This window comes from Nerophis ophidion, linkage group LG11 (genome assembly GCF_033978795.1).
Source record: "Nerophis ophidion isolate RoL-2023_Sa linkage group LG11, RoL_Noph_v1.0, whole genome shotgun sequence".
Lineage (NCBI taxonomy): Eukaryota > Metazoa > Chordata > Actinopteri > Syngnathiformes > Syngnathidae > Nerophis > Nerophis ophidion.
This window is the reverse complement of record NC_084621.1, coordinates 19,792,831-19,812,830: the sequence shown is the minus strand read 5'-3', so window position 1 is coordinate 19,812,830 and position 20,000 is coordinate 19,792,831. Positions and strand designations below refer to the sequence as shown.

General features: G+C 39.0%; 1 protein-coding gene across 3 annotated transcripts in view; it reads right to left on the bottom strand.

Moving 5' to 3' along the window:
- The window catches only part of LOC133561775 (glutamate receptor ionotropic, NMDA 2D), a 189,117-nt gene that overhangs the window by 104,420 nt on the left and 64,697 nt on the right, over window positions 1–20,000 (bottom strand). Inside the window, exons 1-3 of one of the 3 annotated variants that reach the window (XM_061915301.1) lie at window positions 19,099–19,553; window positions 9,416–9,762; window positions 9,072–9,278 (exon numbers count right to left, since the gene is read on the bottom strand). In XM_061915301.1, coding sequence (XP_061771285.1) covers window positions 9,072–9,278; window positions 9,416–9,762; window positions 19,099–19,384 — 840 coding nt within the window. In that variant the 5' untranslated portion in view covers window positions 19,385–19,553. Of the gene's footprint in view, window positions 1–8,738; window positions 8,964–9,071; window positions 9,279–9,415; window positions 9,763–19,098; window positions 19,554–20,000 lie in introns of those variants that run through there. The other 2 variants (XM_061915303.1, XM_061915304.1) reach the window with 2 other exon arrangements.

Genomic DNA, 20,000 nt, shown 5'->3' with positions numbered 1-20,000 from the left:
AGGTGCATGTTTTTGGAAGTGGGAGGAAGCCGGAGTACCCGGAGGGAACCCACGCATTCACGGGGAGAACATGCAAACTCCACACAGAAAGATCCCGAGCCTGGATTTGAACCCAGGACTGCAGGACCTTCGTATTGTGAGGCAGACGCACTAACCCCTCTGCCACCGTGAAGCCAGCATCTAAAATAATTTTTTATTTTTTTTTACGTTTGTGTATTTATTGTGTACTATTTACTTTGTTTTGATCAAACACTTGAATTTAATTAAAAAAAAGAACGAGGAACTAGTTTAAATATTGTATTGGTATCGTTACTGTAAATGTTAAAATTTACAGTTAATGCAAACTGCGTGATTGTACGTGTTTACAAATTTAGGGATATTTCCTTGAATTTGTAAAAAAACAAAAAAACTACAAAAAAAACAAAAACACTAGTTTCGATGGTGAGGAGAGGTGCCAGGTACAAAAGGGATTACAACAATTGTTTAATCTTTTTTTCTTGTTATTGCTAACAAAGACAGGAATAATTCCGTGGATTTAGGAAGACTTTGAGGGCAAAAATCCAAGTATTTAAAATAAAAAATGTTTACGTTTGTGTATTTGTTGTGTACTATTTACTTTATTTTGATCAAACACTTGAATGTAATAAAAAAAAAGAATGAGGAACTAGTTTAATATTGTATTGATATTGTTACCATAAATGTAAAAAAGTAAAGTTAATACAAACTGCGTGATAGTACATGTTTACAAATTTAGGGATATTTCCTTGAATTTGTAAAAATAAATAAAATAATAAATAAATAAATAAAAAATAAAGAAATAAAATAAAATTAAATAAAATAAATTAAAATACTTTCGATGGTGAGAAGCGGTGCTACGTACGAAAGGGATTACAATAATTGTTTTACTTTTTTTTTTATTGTTAACAAAGTCGGGGAATAATTCCCTGGAAACAGCAAGACTTTGAGGGCAAAAATCTAAGTATTTAAAATAATATATTTGTTTCACATTTCAGTTTTTTTTGAGTACTTTTTACTTTGTTTTGATTAAACACTTGAATGTAATAAAAAGAACAAGGAACTGGTTTAAATATTGTATTGCTATCGTTACCGTGAATGTAGATATTTACAGTTAATACAAACTGTGTGATTGTTATCGGCCGATTGCATAAAACCATAATCTGAACATGGCTCGGAATACGTCCCGGTCGTTGTAATCGGCACAGAAAATTATTGATGCTCCCTTTTTTTGTGTACGTTGCTCTGGAGAACGGGGTTATGAAAAAATAAACGATTAAACGCTACATGAGGACTAAGAGGGTTAAATGAGAGCCAGAGGCAGTGAAAGTAATCAAGTAGACTTTCGTAAATATCAGTGACTGAGCAGGAAGATGCTAGGAATATGTCAGTAATTAACATTTTATGTGTACTTCTTCATGTAAAAATAAAGCCCCACATGTGACCTGCGGGTGGGGGGAACCTGCACCAACCCCAGTACAAGTGTGAAGGCACCCCACAACACTTTCAGCTCTCTGGGCCCCCCTGCCCGTCTTTAATGCAGAACACAGAGGAGGCGTCGCAGCTCCTAAACATTTCATGCGGCTGCAGGGCTCAAACATGGTGCCTGGTGGATGCTGGCAGACGGGATGTTTCTAGAACACAACATCGAGAGGGAGGTCATCTAAAGTACTCCACTCACAAAGTTCACATTTTGGCTGAGCAGCAGCTGACCGGTCTTTACTTAATTATTGACATAAGTACTTACGCAAGTAATTACGCAACTCTTTACATAGGTCTTTACGTAGGTCTTTACGTACGTTTTTACGTAAGTCTTTACGTACATCTTTACGCAAGTTTTTACGTACGTTTTTACGTAAGTCTTTACGTACATCTCAACGAAAGTCTTTACGTATGTCTTTACGCAAGTCCTTACGTAATTATTTACTTAATTATTTACATAAGTATTTGCGTAAGTCTTGGCGCAAGTCTTCACATAGCTATTTATGTTTAAGTCTTTACGTAATTATTTGCGTAATTCTTTACATAAATCTTTACATAATTATTTACTTAAGTATTTACATAAGGCTTTACGTAATGTTTTACATACGTCTTTATGTAAGTCTTTACATAAGTCTACATAATTTTTTACTTAAGTATTTACGTAAGTATTTACTTACGTCTTTACCTACTTCTTTAAGTAAGACTTTATGCAAGTCTTTACGTAATTATTTACGTAATTATTTACATAAGTCTTTGCGTAAGTCTTTACGTACGTTTTTACGTAAGTCTTTACGTACATCTTTATACAAGTTTTTACGTACGTTTTTATGTAAGTCTTTACGTACATCTCTACGTAAGTCTTTACGTATGTCTTTACGCAAGTCCTTACGTAATTATTTACATAAGTATTTGCGTAAGTCTTGGCGCAAGTCTTCACATAATTATTTATGTTTAACTCTTTACGTAATTATTTGCGTAATTCTTTACATAAATCTTTACATAATTCTTCACTTAAGTATTTACAGAAGTCTTTCCGTAATGTTTTACATACGTCTTTATGTAAGTCTTTACATAAGTCTACATAATTTTTTACTTAAATATTTACGTAAGTATTTACTTACGTCTTCACCTACTTCTTTAAGTAAACTTTATGCAAGTCTTTACGTAATTATTTACTTAATTATTTACATAAGTCTTTGCGTAAGTCATAACGCAAGTATTCACATAATTATTTATGTTTAATCTTTACGGAATTATTTGCGTAATTCTTTACACAAGTCTTTACATAATTCTTTACTTAAGTATTTAAATAAGTCTTTACGTAATGTTTTACACACGTCTTTATGTAAGTCTTTACATAAGTCTACATAATTTTTTACTCAAGTATTTACGTAAGTATTTACTTACGTCTTTACCTACTTCTTTAAGTAAGACTTAAGGTGAGACTTTATGCAAGTCTTTACGTAATTATTTACATAAGTCTTTGCGTAAGTCTTTACGCAAGTCTTCACATAATTATTTATGTTTAAGTCTTTACGTAATTATTTGCGTAATTCTTTACATAAGTCTTAACATAATTCTTTATTTAAATATTTACATAAGTATTTCCGTAAGTCTTTACGTAATTTTTTACTTAAGTCTTTACGTAGGTCTTTACATAAGACTTAAGTAAATAATTACGTAAAGAATTTCATAATTTACATAAGTCTTTGCGTAAGTCTTTACGCAAGTATTCACATAATTATTTATGTTTAATCTTTACGTAATTATTTGCCTAATTCTTTACAGAAGTATTTACTTAAGCATTTATATAAATCTTTACGTAAGACTTTATGTAATGTTTTACATATGTCTTTATGTAAGTCTTTACATAAGTCTTTACATAATTTTTTACTTAAGTATTTACGTAAGTGTTTACGTAGGTCTTTGCGTAGGTCTTTACGTAAGTCTTTATGTAAGTCTTTATGTAAGTCTTTACGTACGTCTTTACGTACGTCTTTACGTACGTCTTTACTCTTTACGTAAATCTTTTTGTAAGTCCGTACTTAAGTCTTTATGCAACTATTTACCTAAATCTTCATGTAAGTTATTATGTAAGTCTTTCAACCTCTAAACGTGTGCTATCATGTCCGATACAACACCTTTACGTGTGATATTATATCCGATTAGACATTTAAAAGTCTGGCATCATGTCCGATACATGTCGACATGTGATATCATGTCCAATACAACACATTGACATGTGATATCATGTCCGCCACAACATGTCGACATGTGATACCATATCCGATACGACATATCAAAATGTGATACCATGTTCGATACAACATGTCAAAATGTGATATCATGTCCGATTCAACATGTCAAAATGTGATATTATGTCCGATACAACATGTCAACATGTGATACCATGTCCGATACAACATGTCAACATGTGATATCATGTCCGATACTTGTCAACATGAGATACCATGTCCGATACATGTCAACATGTGATACCATGTCTGATACAACATGGCAAAATGTAATGCCATGTCCGAGACAACATGTCAACAAATGATATCATGTCCGATACAACATATCAACATGTGATGTGATATGTCCGATACATGTCAACATGTGATACCATGTCCGATACAACATGTAAAAATGTGATACCATGTCCGACAAAACATGTCAAAATGTGATACCATGTCTTTATGTCAAAATGTGATACCATGTCCGATACAACATGTCAAAATGTAATACCATGTCCGATATAACATGTCAAAATATCTTATCATGTCCGATACAACATGTCAACATATGATATCATGTCCGATACAACATGTCAACATGTGATGTGATATGTCCGATACATGTCAACATGTGATACCATGTCAGACACATGTCAACATGTGATACCATGTCCGATACATCATGTCAAAATGTGATACCATGTCCGATACAACATGTCAAAATGACTTATGTCCGATACAACATGTCAACATATGATATCATGTCCGATACAACATGTGATGTGATATGTCCAATACATGTCAACATGTGATACCATGTCAGATACATGTCAACATGTGATACCATGTCTGATACAATATGTCAAAATGTGATACCATGTCCGATACAACATGTCAAAATGTGATGCCATGTCCGATACAACATGTAAACGTGATATCATGTCCGATACATGTCAACATGCAATATCATGTCCGATACAAGCAGCCCTGCAGCGTGTTTACTTAGAACTCAGTGAACACAACGTTGGTCTTATCTTCAATTTTAGTCAAGTCATTTAAAAAAGGCAAGCACGCTAAGCTACGGGCTACTAGGAGCTAGCAGCTATGAAACAGCTAAGCACACACTAGCACACGAGCTAGTCGTACGACATAATCGTTTAACGATATTGCTCCACATTTGTAAATATAAACAAGTACCAAATAATTATAAATACATATTACTTACTCATACTAAGTCTCCAAGGCAGAAGCATATTAAAAAGTATTCAGTAACAAACGTGTCTGCATCATTCAACTTAATGTGTAATGGCCTTATCTTTATTAACTGCTAGCGAGTTAAAAAAAAAAAAGCCCAACAACTTTGTCATCTGGCACAATCAGCAGCAGTATCGCTCTCTCTCCCTCACTTGCGCCAACAGACGCACTCAGACTCAGCCAGCGATGCGTTTACGGCCACAGCAAAAAGTGAGACAACTCCAACACCACAGGTCAAGTGCCAGTGCCAGGTCGTTAAAACCATGATGTGGGTGTGGCGGTTTGGGGAGTTTAATACCTCTTTTTTACGGTGACACAAACAAGTGGTGTACACCCACGCTCCTCAATCCGATGTTTGCGTGTTATACCGTCATTTATTCGTCAATATTAATCACTAGATTGCAGAAATGAAAACAAACGCTGTAATGTCGTGTTTTAAGAATGTACACTTTAATCCATGCTTACATCTCATTGTGCAAATTGTGAATGTTTTGACATGTGGCCTTTTTTAGCACACAGCTATTTTTTAAACATATCCTTTAAAAAAATAATTTGGATAAATATCATAAAAAGTGTAATACAAGAGCAAACGGGTGAAATGTGAGGAAAAAAACAACAATTTTTGACTAATAAAAACTGTTGTTGCTCAAAATATAATAATGTATCAAAATCAATGTTGTTACAAATAATTGGCCTACAGAAGGTTACGTTTTATTTCACATCAAATATTTCACTTTGAAATATTTCTGAAGGGCATATTGTATATTTTTGTGTGTTTACCGAGTAAAAAAACAACATTTTTGAAATATGAAACTAAACACTAAAAAAATAATCTTATAAAAAGACGGGTAAATCTGAAGTTACTCTTAAAAAATAATAAAATAAATACAATTTTAAAATGTTAATGCGTGTGTATATACATATATATATATACATATATATATATATATATATATATATATATATATATTATATATATGAATATATACATACATATATATATACACACACACATAAATATATATATACATACATATATATATATATGTATATATATATATATATACATAAATATATATACATACATATATATATATACACACACACATAAATATATATACATACATATATACATACATATATATATATATATACTGTACATAAATATATATACATACATATATACATTCATATATATTATATATATATATATATATATATATATATATATATATATATATATATATACCGTACATAAATATATATATACATACACACACACACACACACACACACACACACACACATACATACATACATATATATATATATATATATATATATATATATATATATATATATATATATATATATATATATATTATATATATATATATATATATATATATATATATATATATATATATATATATATATATATATACATACATACACACACACACATATATATATGTATATATATATATATATATATACATATATATATATATTTATATATATATATAATATATATATTTTTTTTTTTTTAAACAGATGGTTGATTTTTTTTAAGTAACTAAGAATCGTTACAAATTAATACAAAAAAAATCTAAATGAAATAAAACCGATTTTTGATTTTTTTTTTCAAGAATCGTTACCAATAATAATTTGCTATTATTGTCATAAATGCATGACATGTGTGGCATTGAATACAACACACCATTTTTGCAACAAAATTAAAAAAAAACATTTTTTGCCCGCAGAGCCTTCCAGTGTCCACAGTAGTACTCCCTCATTTTGTCAACAACAACAAAAAACAATATTTTGTCATGATAACAACAATAAACGGAACAAATATCGATCCAATCAAGGCAGGGGTTTTATTTTACGAGTATGTTGCATATTTTTTTGGGCCACTGTCACATTACACACGGTTTGAACAGTCACACTGTGTATGGATATTCAATGGAGTGATTATTTGGCGCACGCACACGTACCAGAGTTTGAAAATCACAGACATGCTGACACTCTATTATTTATCGATGGATCACCTCTACTGTACATTGACTCTCTAGCATTTGTTTTTAATCCAAAATGCGTCCGTCCTCCCTTTGTCTATCTCCACCCTGTTTCTGCTTGTAAGTGTGCCTGTTTGACATAAGTTCCCGGGGAAAAAAAGAAAAAAAGTACCGGTATTTTTCCCCCCGAAGCACTATGGTAGCGTTTTTGATTCATTAGTATTCCGTACAACCCTGCGGTCTGAGCTGGACGGTGTGCCCCAGACCCACCTTGACCCCGACCTCCCTCCTCCTACCTGGGTGTAGTGAAGCATGTTTAGCTAGTCCTCGTCCTGCAGGGACTATACTTGTGAGAAATGAGTATTTGTCGCCGTGGAGGGGAGGATTAATGATTTGGAAGTAGCTAAAACACTGTGGGCTCCGGATGGACGTTAGCTGCAATCAACTTTAGCGTTATTTTTAGGCCAAAATACGTCAGTTCTACCCTTTGCTATCCCCACGCTGTTTCTGCTTGTAAGTGTGCCTGTTTGACATAAGTTCAAACAGGCACAAAGTGGAATAGAAAAAAAAAATACCGGTAATTTTTTTTTCCAGAGGCAGTATGTTAGCGTTTTTGATTCATTAGTATACCGTACAACCCTGCAGTCAGAGCTGGACAGTGTGCCCCAGACCCACCTCGACCCCCTGAGTGTAGTGAAGCATGTTTAGCTAGTCCTCGTCCTGCCGGGATGATACTTGTGAGAAACTTACTTTATTTGTCACCATGGAGGCGAGAATTAGTGATTTAGAAGTAGCTAAAACACCGCCGGATGCGGAGGAACATTAGCCATGAGTTTGCCAAACGACTAACGAGAGCGAGAGCTATGCTCCTGTTTCTGCTTCTAAGTGTGCCTGTTCGACGTAAGGTCCGGAGAGGTGAAAAAAAAAGTACCAGTATTTTTTTTCCAGAAGCAGTATTGTAGCGTTTTTTGATTCATCAGTACACCGTACAACCCTGCGGTCCGAGCTGGACGGTGTGCCCCAGACCCACCTCTGACCCCGACTTCCCTGGGTGTGTAGTGAAACAAGTTTAAATAGTCCTCGTCCCGCAGGTATGATACTTGTGAGAAATTACTTTGTCGCCATGGAGGCGAGAATTAGTAATTTAGAAGTAGCTAAAACACCGCCGGCTGTGGATGGACGTTAGCCACGAGTTCGCCAGACGACTAACGAGAGCAAAAGCTGTGCTCCTGTTTCTGCTTCTAAGTGTGTCTCTTCAACATAAGGTTCGGGGGGGTAAAAAAAAAAAAAGTACCGGTATTTTTTTTCCAGAAGCAGTATGGTAGCGTTTTTTATTCATTCGTATACCGTAAAACCCTGCGGTCCGAGCTGGACGGTGTGCCCCAGACCCACCTCGATCCCGACCTCCCTGGGTGTGTAGTGAAACAAGTTTAGCTAGTCCTCGTCCCGCAGGGATGATACTTGTGAGAAATGACTTTATCTGTTCCGGTGGAGGCGAGGATTAGTAATTTGGAAGTAGGTAAAACACTGCCGGATACGGATTGACGTTAGCCACGAGTTTGCCAAACGACTAACGAGAGCGAGAGCTATGCTCCTGTTTCTGCTTCTAAGTGTGCCTGTTCGACAAAGGACCGGTATTTTTTTTTGATTCATCAGTATACTGTAAAACCCTGTGGTCCGAGCTGGACGGCGTGCCCCAGACCCACTTCGACCCCGACCTCCCTCCTCCTACCTGTGGCATCCTCCCCAGCCCCGCTCCCCCTCCTACAGCCACTACGAGCAGTCCTGTTTGCGCCGACTATTTCTCGGCGTGGAGGCGAGGTTAAGTGATTTAGAAGTAGCTAAAACACAGCCGGCTGCGGATGGACGAGTTCGCCAAACGACTAACGAGAGCAAGAGCTATGCCCTGTGCCTGTTCGATATAAGGTCCGGGGCGGGGGGATAACAAAAAAAAAAGTACCGGTATTTTTTATGTTTTTGATTCATCAGTATACCATACAACCCTGCGGTCCGAGCTGGACGGCGTGCCCGGGACCCACCCCGACCCCGACCTCCCTCCTCCTACCTGTGGCATCCTCCCCAGCCCCGCTCCCCCTCCTACAGCCACTATGGGCAGTCCTGTTTGCGCCGACACAAACTCCAGCATGGGGGCCAAGGGGCCCCAGGTCGTGCGGGTGGGGCTCTCCTCCTCGTAAACCAGACCCTGCAGGGGCCGCGCGGCCAGAAGCTCACACAGCTGGGACAGCACCGTCTTAGGGCTGCTGTCGTTCACCTTGGGGAGGGAATGGTGTAAGAGAGGAGAACAAACGGGGGTGAACAAGGACAGTTAGCGTGACGTGCGAGGAGTGCGGTGATGTTGAACAATGGCTGCTCCTTCCGAGTGTGGCTGAATGAGCGGCGTTCCCCAACCTGTAGCCAGATGACGTTCGCGGAGCCCCACTGGGTGACCACGCTCTCCCCCAGGGAGCCGTACACCCGGCCGAAGCCCGGGTAGAGCGCCCGGCCCCCGGACCCGGCAGCCGCCGCCGCCTCTGCCTGCACCGCTGCGCCGGCGTGGATGACGGCGATGTTGAAGTTCATCATTGCCCCGGCGTCGCGCTCCCGGGGGCTGGGCCGCAGCAGCAGGTTGGGGGAGGCGTCCGCCGGGCCTCGCCACTCTGCCAGGACCAATAGGAGAGAGAGCGTCGGTATGGCGACCATGGCAACCTGCCGGGGCAGCAGGGGAGGCGGATAAGTGCGGCGCGAAGAGAGGGTGCCTGGGGGACAGACCAGAAGGGATGGAGTTAGTCCGGAATGATTTTACCTCCGACAGTGGAAAAATTCATGAAAACGAAATATTTAAAAGACAAGGTCGCTTTGAGGAAAATATGTAAGCCACATCCCTCAAATTGTTAAACGTCACATGAGTGGTTCTCAAACCCTTTTCACCAAAAACCACCTCAGAAAACTGGAGTCTCTCCAAGTAGCACCACAACGACCAACATTAAAGTACAGTAGGCCTCAGGATTCACTCAGACAGAGGTTTTATCTAAGCTTTTATCTACTCTTTCCCTACGCTTTTGATCCTGCTGCTTATAAAACGGTGCAGCTCATTTGTGAATGTTCTTCTCTGACATACATGAGGCAAATCCTTTTTTCAAAATATGTATATAATTTGTTATTTTTAAGTATCACAAACACACAAGTATACACGTCGAAGGACTGCTTGTATCGCACATGATGTCACACAAAAGCATACACACCGAAGGGCTGCTTGTATCGCACATGACGTCACACAAAAGTATACACACCAAAAGACGTGCTAGGTAGACATGCTGCGTGGCTGCTTCTATCGCACATGATATCACACAAGTAGACATGCTAATGGGCTGCTTGTATTGAACGTGATATCACTCACAAGTAAACACGCTGCAGGACTTCTTGTATCGCACATGATATCACACAAGTAAACATGCTAAAGGACTGCTTGTATTGAACATGATATCACTCAAAGTAAACACGCTGCATGACTGCTTGTATCGCACATGACATCACATACACACACTAAAGGACTCCTTGTGTCGCACATGACATCACACACACACACTAAAGGACTCCTTGTGTCGCACATGACATCACACACACACTAAAGAACATGACCTCACACAAAAGTATACACACAAAAGACGTGCAAAGTAGATGTGCTGCGTGGCTGCTTGTATCGCACATGACATCACATACACACACTAAAGGACTACTTGTATCGCACATGATATCACACACACACACACAAAAAAACATGACATCACACAAAGGTATACACACCAAAAGACGTGCTAAGTAGACGTGCTGCGTGGCTGCTTCAATCGCACATGATATCACACAAGTAAACATGCTAAAGGACTGCTTGTAATGAACATGATATCACTCACAAGTAAACACGCTGCAGGACTGCTTGTATCGCACATGACATCACACACACACACACACACACACACACACACACCAAAGGACTGCAAATATCGCACATGATATCACACACACACACTAAAGGACATGACATCACACAAAAGTATACACACCAAAAGACGTGCTAAGTAGACATGCTGCGTGGCTGCTTCTATCGCACATGATATCACACAATTAAACATGCTAAAGGACTGCTTGTATTGAACATGATATCACTCACAAGTAAACACGCTGCAGGACTGCTTGTATCCAACATGATATCACACACACAAGAAAAACAGACTGCAGGACTGCTTGTATCGCACATGACATCACATACACACACTAAAGGACTGCTTGTATCGTACATGATATCACACACACACACACTAAAAAACATGACGTCACACAAAAGTATACACACCAAAAGACGTGCTAAGTAGACGTGCTGCGTGGCTGCTTCAATCGCACATGGTATCACACAAGTAAACATGCTAAAGGACTGCTTGTATTGAACGTGATATCACTCACAAGTAAACACGCTGCAAGACTTCTTGTATCGCACATGATATCACACAAGTAAACAGGCTGCAGGACTGCTTGTATCGCACATGACATCACACACACACACACACAAACACACACCAAAGGACTGCTTGTATCGCACATGATATCACAAACACACACACTAAAGGACATGATGTCACACAAAAGTATATACACCAAAAGACGTGCTAGGTAGACATGCTGTGTGGCTGCTTCTATCCAACATGATATCACACACAAGTAAAGAAGCTGCAGGACTATTTGTATTGCCCATGATATCATATACAAGTAAACACTGTTCTGGGCAACTTGTATCACACATGATATCACACACACAAGTAAACACGCTGCAGGACTGCTTGTATCGCACATGATATTACAAACAAGTAAACACGCTGCAGGACTGCTTGTATCGCACATGACATCACACACACACACACTAAAGGACTGATTGTATCGCACATGATATCACACACACTAAAGGACATGATGTCACACAAAAGTATACACACCAAAAGTAGACATGCTAAGTAGACATGCTGTGTGGCTGCTTCTATCGCACATGATATCACAAGTAAACAGAAGTAAACACGCTGCAGGACTGCTTGTATCCAACATGATATCACACACACAAGTAAACACGCTGCAAGACTGCTTGTATCGCACATGACATCTCACACACCCACACACACACACACACACACACACTAAAGGACTACTTGTATCGCACATGATATCACACACACACACACTAAAGGACATGACGTCACACAAAAGTATACACACCAAAAGACGTGCTAAGTAGACATGCTGTGTGGCTGCTTCTATCGCACATGATATCACACAAGTACACATGCTAAAGGACTGCTTGTAATGAACGTGATATCACTCACAAGTAAACACGCTGCAGGACTGCTTGTATCCAACATGATATCACACACACAATTAAACACACTGCAGGACTGCTTGTATCGCACATGACATCACATACACACACTAAAGGACTCCTTGTATCGCACATGACATCACACACACACTAAAGAACATGACGTCACACAAAAGTATACACACAAAAGACGTGCTAAGTAGACGTGCTGCGTGGCTGCTTCTATCGCACATGATATCACACAAGTAAACATGCTAAAGGACTGCTTGTATTGAACGTGATATCACTCACAAGTAAACACGCTGCAGGTTTGCTTGTATCCAACATGATATCACTCACAAGTATACACGCTGCAGGGCTGCTTGTATCCAACATGATATCACACACAAGTAAACACGCTGCAGGTCTGCTTGTATCGCACATGACATCACACACACCAAAGGACTGCTTGTATCGCACATGATATCACAAACACACACACTAAAGGACATGATGTCACACAAAAGTATACACACCAAAAGACGTGCTAAGTAGACGTGCTGCGTGGCTGCTTCTATCGCACATGATATCACACACACACACACACACACACACACACTAAAGGACATGACATCACACAAAAGTATACACACCAAAAGACGTGCTAAGTAGACGTGCTGCGTGGCTGCTTCTATCGCACATGATATCACAAGTAAACAGAAGTAAACACGCTGCAGGACTGCTTGTATCCAACATGATATCACACCAACAAGTAAACACGCTGCAGGACTGCTTGTATCGCACATGATATTACACACAAGCAAAAACACACTGCAGGACTGCTTGTATTGCACATGACATCACACACACACACACACTGAAGGACTGCTTGTATCGCACATGATATCACACACACACACACACACACACACACACACACTAAAGGACATGACATCACACAAAAGTATACACACAAAAGACGTGCTAAGTAGACATGCTGCGTGGCTGCTTCTATCACACATGATATCCCAAGTAAACAGAAGTAAACACTTTACAGGACTACCTGTATTGCCCATGATATCACATACAAGTAAACACTGTGCCGGGCAACTTGTATCACACATGGTATCACACACAATTAAACACCCTACAGGACTGCTGTATCGCATATGATATCAAACACAAATTAAGACGCTACAGGACTGCTTTGATCGCACATGACATCACACACACACACACACTAAAGGAATGTTTGTATGGCACATGACATCACACACACAAACACTAAAGGTCTGCTCGTATCGCACATGATATCACACACAAGTAAACACGCTGCAGGACAGCTTGCAATTTACATGATGTCACCCACAAGCATAAACGCCACAGGACTCCTTGTATCGCACATGATATCACACCTAAGCAAATATGCTGCATAACAGCTTGTATCGCACATGACTTCACATACAATTAAACCCGCTGAAGGACTGTTTGTATCGCACATAATATTACACCAAACTAAACAAGCTACAAGACTGCATGCATCACACATGATATCACTAACAAACACGCTGAAGGACTGTCTGTATCGCACATAATATCTCACACACACACACACACACACACACATACACGCACAAACATACTGCGGGACTGCTTGTATCACACATAATATCACAAACAATTAAACCCGCTGAAGGAATGTTTGTATCGCACATGATATCACACACAATTAAACCCACTAAAGGACTGTTTGTATCTTACATAATATTACAAAAGTAAATGAGCTGGAAGACTGCATGTATTGCACATGGTATCACACAAAAGTAAACATCTTACATGACTGTTTGTATCGCACATGATATCACATAGGTGAACACACTGCAGGACAACTTGCAATGCACATTATGTCACACACAAGTATTCACACCCCAGGACTCCTTTAATCTTACATGATATCACACTTAAGTAATTATGCTGCATGACTGCTTGTATCGCACATGATATCACACACAAGTAAAAATGCTGCAGAGCTGCTTGTACTGTACATGATATCACACACGAGTAAAAACCTTACAAGACGCTTGTATCGCACATTATATCACACACAAGTAAACATCTTACATGACTGCTTGTATCGCACATGTTATCACACACACACACACACACACACACACACACACACACACACACACACTTTGTATCGCACTTGATAATCACACACAAACTCGCTGAAGGACTGCTTGTATCGCCCAAAATATCACACACAAGTAAACATGCTGCAAGACAGCTTGTATTGCACATGGTATCACACACACATAAAACATGCTAACGGACTGCTTGTATCGCACATACTATTACACACAGGTAAACACGCTGTGGGACTGTTTGTATCGCACATTATATCACACATGATTAAACCCGCTGAAAGACTGTTTGTATCGCACATTATATTACACACAAGTAAACACACTGAAGGACTGCTTGTATCGCACATGATAACACACTCAAGTAAACATGCTAAAGGAATACTTGTATCACACATGATGTCACACACGAGTAAACACACTAAAGGACGGCTATTATCACACGATACCACACAATTAAATCCGCTGAATGACTGTTTGTATCGCACAAAGTATTACACAAAAGTAAACAAGCTGCAAGAATATTGTATCACACAAGATATCACACACACAAGTATACACACCACAGAACTGTTTTTATCGACATGATATCACATACAAGTAAACACCTTACAGGACTGCCGTATCGCACATGATAAAACACACAAGTAAACACCTTACATGACTGCTCGTATTGCACATGATATATCACACACAAACTTGCTAAAGGACTATTTGTATCGCACAAAATATTACACACAAGTAAACACACGCTAAAAGAATGCTTGTATTGCACATATCATCACACACACACACACACAAGTAAACACGCTGCAGGACTACTTGTATTGCCCATGATATCATATACAAGTCAAAACGCTGAAGGACTGATTGAATCGTGCATGATATCACACACAAGTAAACACTTTACAGGACTGCTTGTATCGCACATGATATCATCCACAAGTCAGCACGCTGCAAGATTGCTTTTATCGCACAAAACATCACTCACACTCACACACACACACACACACACACACACACACACACACACACACACACACACACACACACACAAGTAAACACGCTGCAGGACTACTTGTATTGCCCATGATATCATATACAAGTCAAAACGCTGAAGGACTGATTGAATCGTGCATGATATCACACACAAGTAAACACTTTACAGGACTGCTTGTATCGCACATGATATCACACACAAGTAAACACCTTACATGACTGCTGTATCGCACATGATATCATCCACAAGTCAGCACGCTGCAAGATTGCTTTTATCGCACAAAACATCACTCACACACACACACACACACACACACAAGTAAACATTCTAAAGAGCTGCTTGTATCGCATATGGTATCACACACAAGTAAACATTCTAAAGGGCTGCTGGTACCGCACATGATATCACACACAAGTAAACATGTGGCAGGACTGTTTTTATCAAACATGATATCACACACAAGTAAATATGCTAAAGGACTGCTTGTATCGCACATAATATCAGACACAAGTAAACACATTGCAGGACCACTTGTACCACACATGATATCACACACAAGTATACACACCACAAGACCGCTTATATCACACATAGGTATACACATCACAAGACTGCTTGTATCATACATGATATCATACACAAATAAACATGCTGGAGGACTGTTTATATCGCAGATATCACACACAAGTAAACATGCAGGACTGCTGTATCACACATGATATCACACAAGTAAATATCCTGCAGGAAGGCTTGTATTGGACATGATATCACACACAAGTAAACACGCTGCAGGACCACTTGTACCACACATGATATCACTCACAACTAAACACGCTGCAGGACTACTTGTATCGCCCGTGATATCACACACAAGTAGACACACCACTAGACGGGTTGTGTTGCACATTATATCACACACACAAGTATACACACCACAAGACTGCGTGTATCATACATGATATCACAAACAAATAAACATACTGAAGGACTGTTTATATCGCAGATATACCACACAAGTAAACACGTGCAGGACTGCTGTATCACACGATATCACACAAGTAAATATCCTGCAGGAAGGGTTGTATTGCACATGATATCACACACAAGTAATTAGCTGCAGGACCACTTGTACCACACATGATTAAACACACAAGTGAACATGCTGCAGAACAGCTTGTATCACACATGATATCACACAAATAAATATGCTGCAGGAAAGCTTTTATTGCACATGATATCACACACACAGGTAAACACGCTGAATGACTGCTTGAACGCGCATGATATCACACACACACACACACACACACACGTAAACACACAGAAGGACTGCTTGTATCGCACATAATATCACACACAAGTAAACACGTTGCATGCAGGACAGCTTGTATTGCAAACAATATCACACACAAACATGCTGCAGGACTGCTTGTATCGCACAAAAAAATCATACACAAGTAAACACGCTGCAGGACTGCTTGTATCGCACATAAAATCATACACAAATAAACAGGACGCAGGACTGCTTGTATCGCACATGATATTACACACAAAGAAACAGATAGTTCTGCGTTACAGAACTATCTGTAGCGCATATGATATCACACACAAGTAAAATTGATGCAGGACACATTGTATCGCACATAATATCACACAAAAGTAAACAAGCTGCAAGACTGCATGTATCGCATATGATATCATACACAAAGAAACATGCTGCAAAACTGCTTGTATTGCATATGATATCACACAAAAATAAACACGAAGCAGGGCTGCTTGTAACGCACATGATATCACACACAAGTAAACACGCTGCAGGACAGCTTGTATCGCACATGATATCACACACAAGTAAACATCTGCCGGACAACTTGTATTGTACATGATATCACAAACAGGTAATCACGCAGCAGGGCAGCTTGTATCGCACATGATATCACACACAAGTAAACATCTGCCGGACAACTTGTAATGCACATGATAACACACACACGTAAAAACATGCTAAAGGACAGCTTGTATTGCACACTATATCACACACAAGTAAACACGTTGCCTGACAGCTTGTATCACACATGATATCACACACATGTAATCACTCTGCGGGACAGCTTGTATTGCACATGATATCACACACAAGTAAACACTCTGCAGAACAGCTTAAATTGCACATGATATCACCAACAGGTAAACACCTTGCAGGACAGCTTGTATCGGACATGATAACATACACAAATAAACACACTGCAGGACAGCTTGTTTCGCACATGATATCACACACAAGTAAACACGCTGCAGGACAACTTGTATCGCACATAATCTCACACACAGGTAAACACCCAGCAGGACAGCTTGTATCGCACATGATATCACACACAAGTAAACATGCTGCAGGACAGTTTGTATCACACATGATATCACCAACAGGTAAACACCTTGCAGGACAGCTTGTATCGGACATGATAACATACACAAATAAACACACTGCAGGACAGCTTGTTTCGCACATGATATCACACACAAGTAAACACGCTGCAGGACAACTTGTATCGCACATAATCTCACACACAGGTAAACACCCAGCAGGACAGCTTGTATCGCACATGATATCACACACAAGTAAACACGCTGCAGGACAGCTTGTATCGCACATGATATCACCAACAGGTAAACACCTTGCAGGACAGCTTGTATCGGACATGATAACATACACAAATAAACACACTGCAGGACAGCTTGTTTCGCACATGATATCACACACAAGTAAACACGCTGCAGGACAACTTGTATCGCACATAATCTCACACACAGGTAAACACCCAGCAGGACAGCTTGTATCGCACATGATATCACACACAAGTAAACACGCTGCAGGACAGCTTGTATCGCACATGATATCACCAACAGGTAAACACCTTGCAGGACAGCTTGTATCGGACATGATAACATACACAAATAAACACACTGCAGGACAGCTTGTTTCGCACATGATATCACACACAAGTAAACACGCTGCAGGACAACTTGTATCGCACATAATCTCACACACAGGTAAACACCCAGCAGGACAGCTTGTATCGCACATGATATCACACACAAGTAAACACGCTGCAGGACAGCTTGTATCGCACATAAAATCACACACAAGTAAACACACTGCAGGACATCTTGTATCGAACATGATATCACATACAAGTAAACACTCTGCAGGACAGCTTGTATCACACATGATAACACAAGTAAACACACTGCATGACAGCTTGTATCACACATGATCTTACACGCAAGTAAACACGCTGCAGGACAGCCTGTATCGTGCATGATATCACACACTAGTAAACATATACATACACACATTAGGAACAGCTAAACATGCTTCACTACACACCTTATGAGGATACAATAGCCGACCCTCATCACAATGTAAACAAACACCATTGGTGGATCGATACCTGACATCCATTGTAATGATACCAAGTACAGGCTATGATACTACTATGATCACGTAGAGAAAAAAATGTTAAATGTACATTATGTTTATAACGTCAGTAAATACGTCCCTGGACACATGAGGACTTTGAATATGAGCAATGTATGATCCTGGAACTACCTGGTATCGGATCGATCCCTAAATGTGTGGTATCATCCAAAATTAAAGTAATGTCACAAAGTGGTGGTGACCAACCCCGAGATGCAGAGACGGCAGGCTTGGTCCTGCACTGACTGGCGGGCAAAGCAGGTCTAAATAGCAGCCGGCTGATTGACAGCAGGTGTGGCCAGGTGCCAATCAGCCGCATTTGAGGGGGAACAGCGCTCAGGGAGACGGGCAGGAAACTCAACCAAAATAAGAGCGCTGACAGGAAATACAAACAAACACGGAGGAAAAACCAAAACATAACTAAAGTGTCAGTGACAAACCTGAAAGGTCAAGTATCAAACATTAGAAGAATAAGTGATGATTACATTTGAACAAAAGTGTAGATAGAAAATATTAAGAGAAAGTAAGCAGATAATAATAGTAAATGAACGAGTAGATTAATAATCAATGTTTACAGTTTGTCCCTTATAATGTCTACAAAATAATAGGTGTATGAATGACACAATATGTTACTGCATACATCAGCAGACTAATTAGGAGTCTTTGTTTGTTTACTTACTACTAAAAGACAAGTTGTCTAGTATGTTCACTATTTTATTTAAGGACTTGACTGCAATAATAAACATATATATATATATATATATATATATATATATATATATATATATATATGTATATATATATTTTTGTTTTCCAATTTATTTTCAATATTTTTTTTTGTTTGTTTTTCTTCTTTTTTAATATTTTTTTTTTCAAACAAATCTTTTTAATGAATGTATTTATTTTTTGATTCATTTTAGAATATTTTTTTTATTTAAATATCTTTGTTTGGTTTGGTTTTTGTATTGTAAACTTTTAATTCATTTATTCAGTCATCTTTTAATCTTTTAATTCATTTTTCAATAAATAATTAA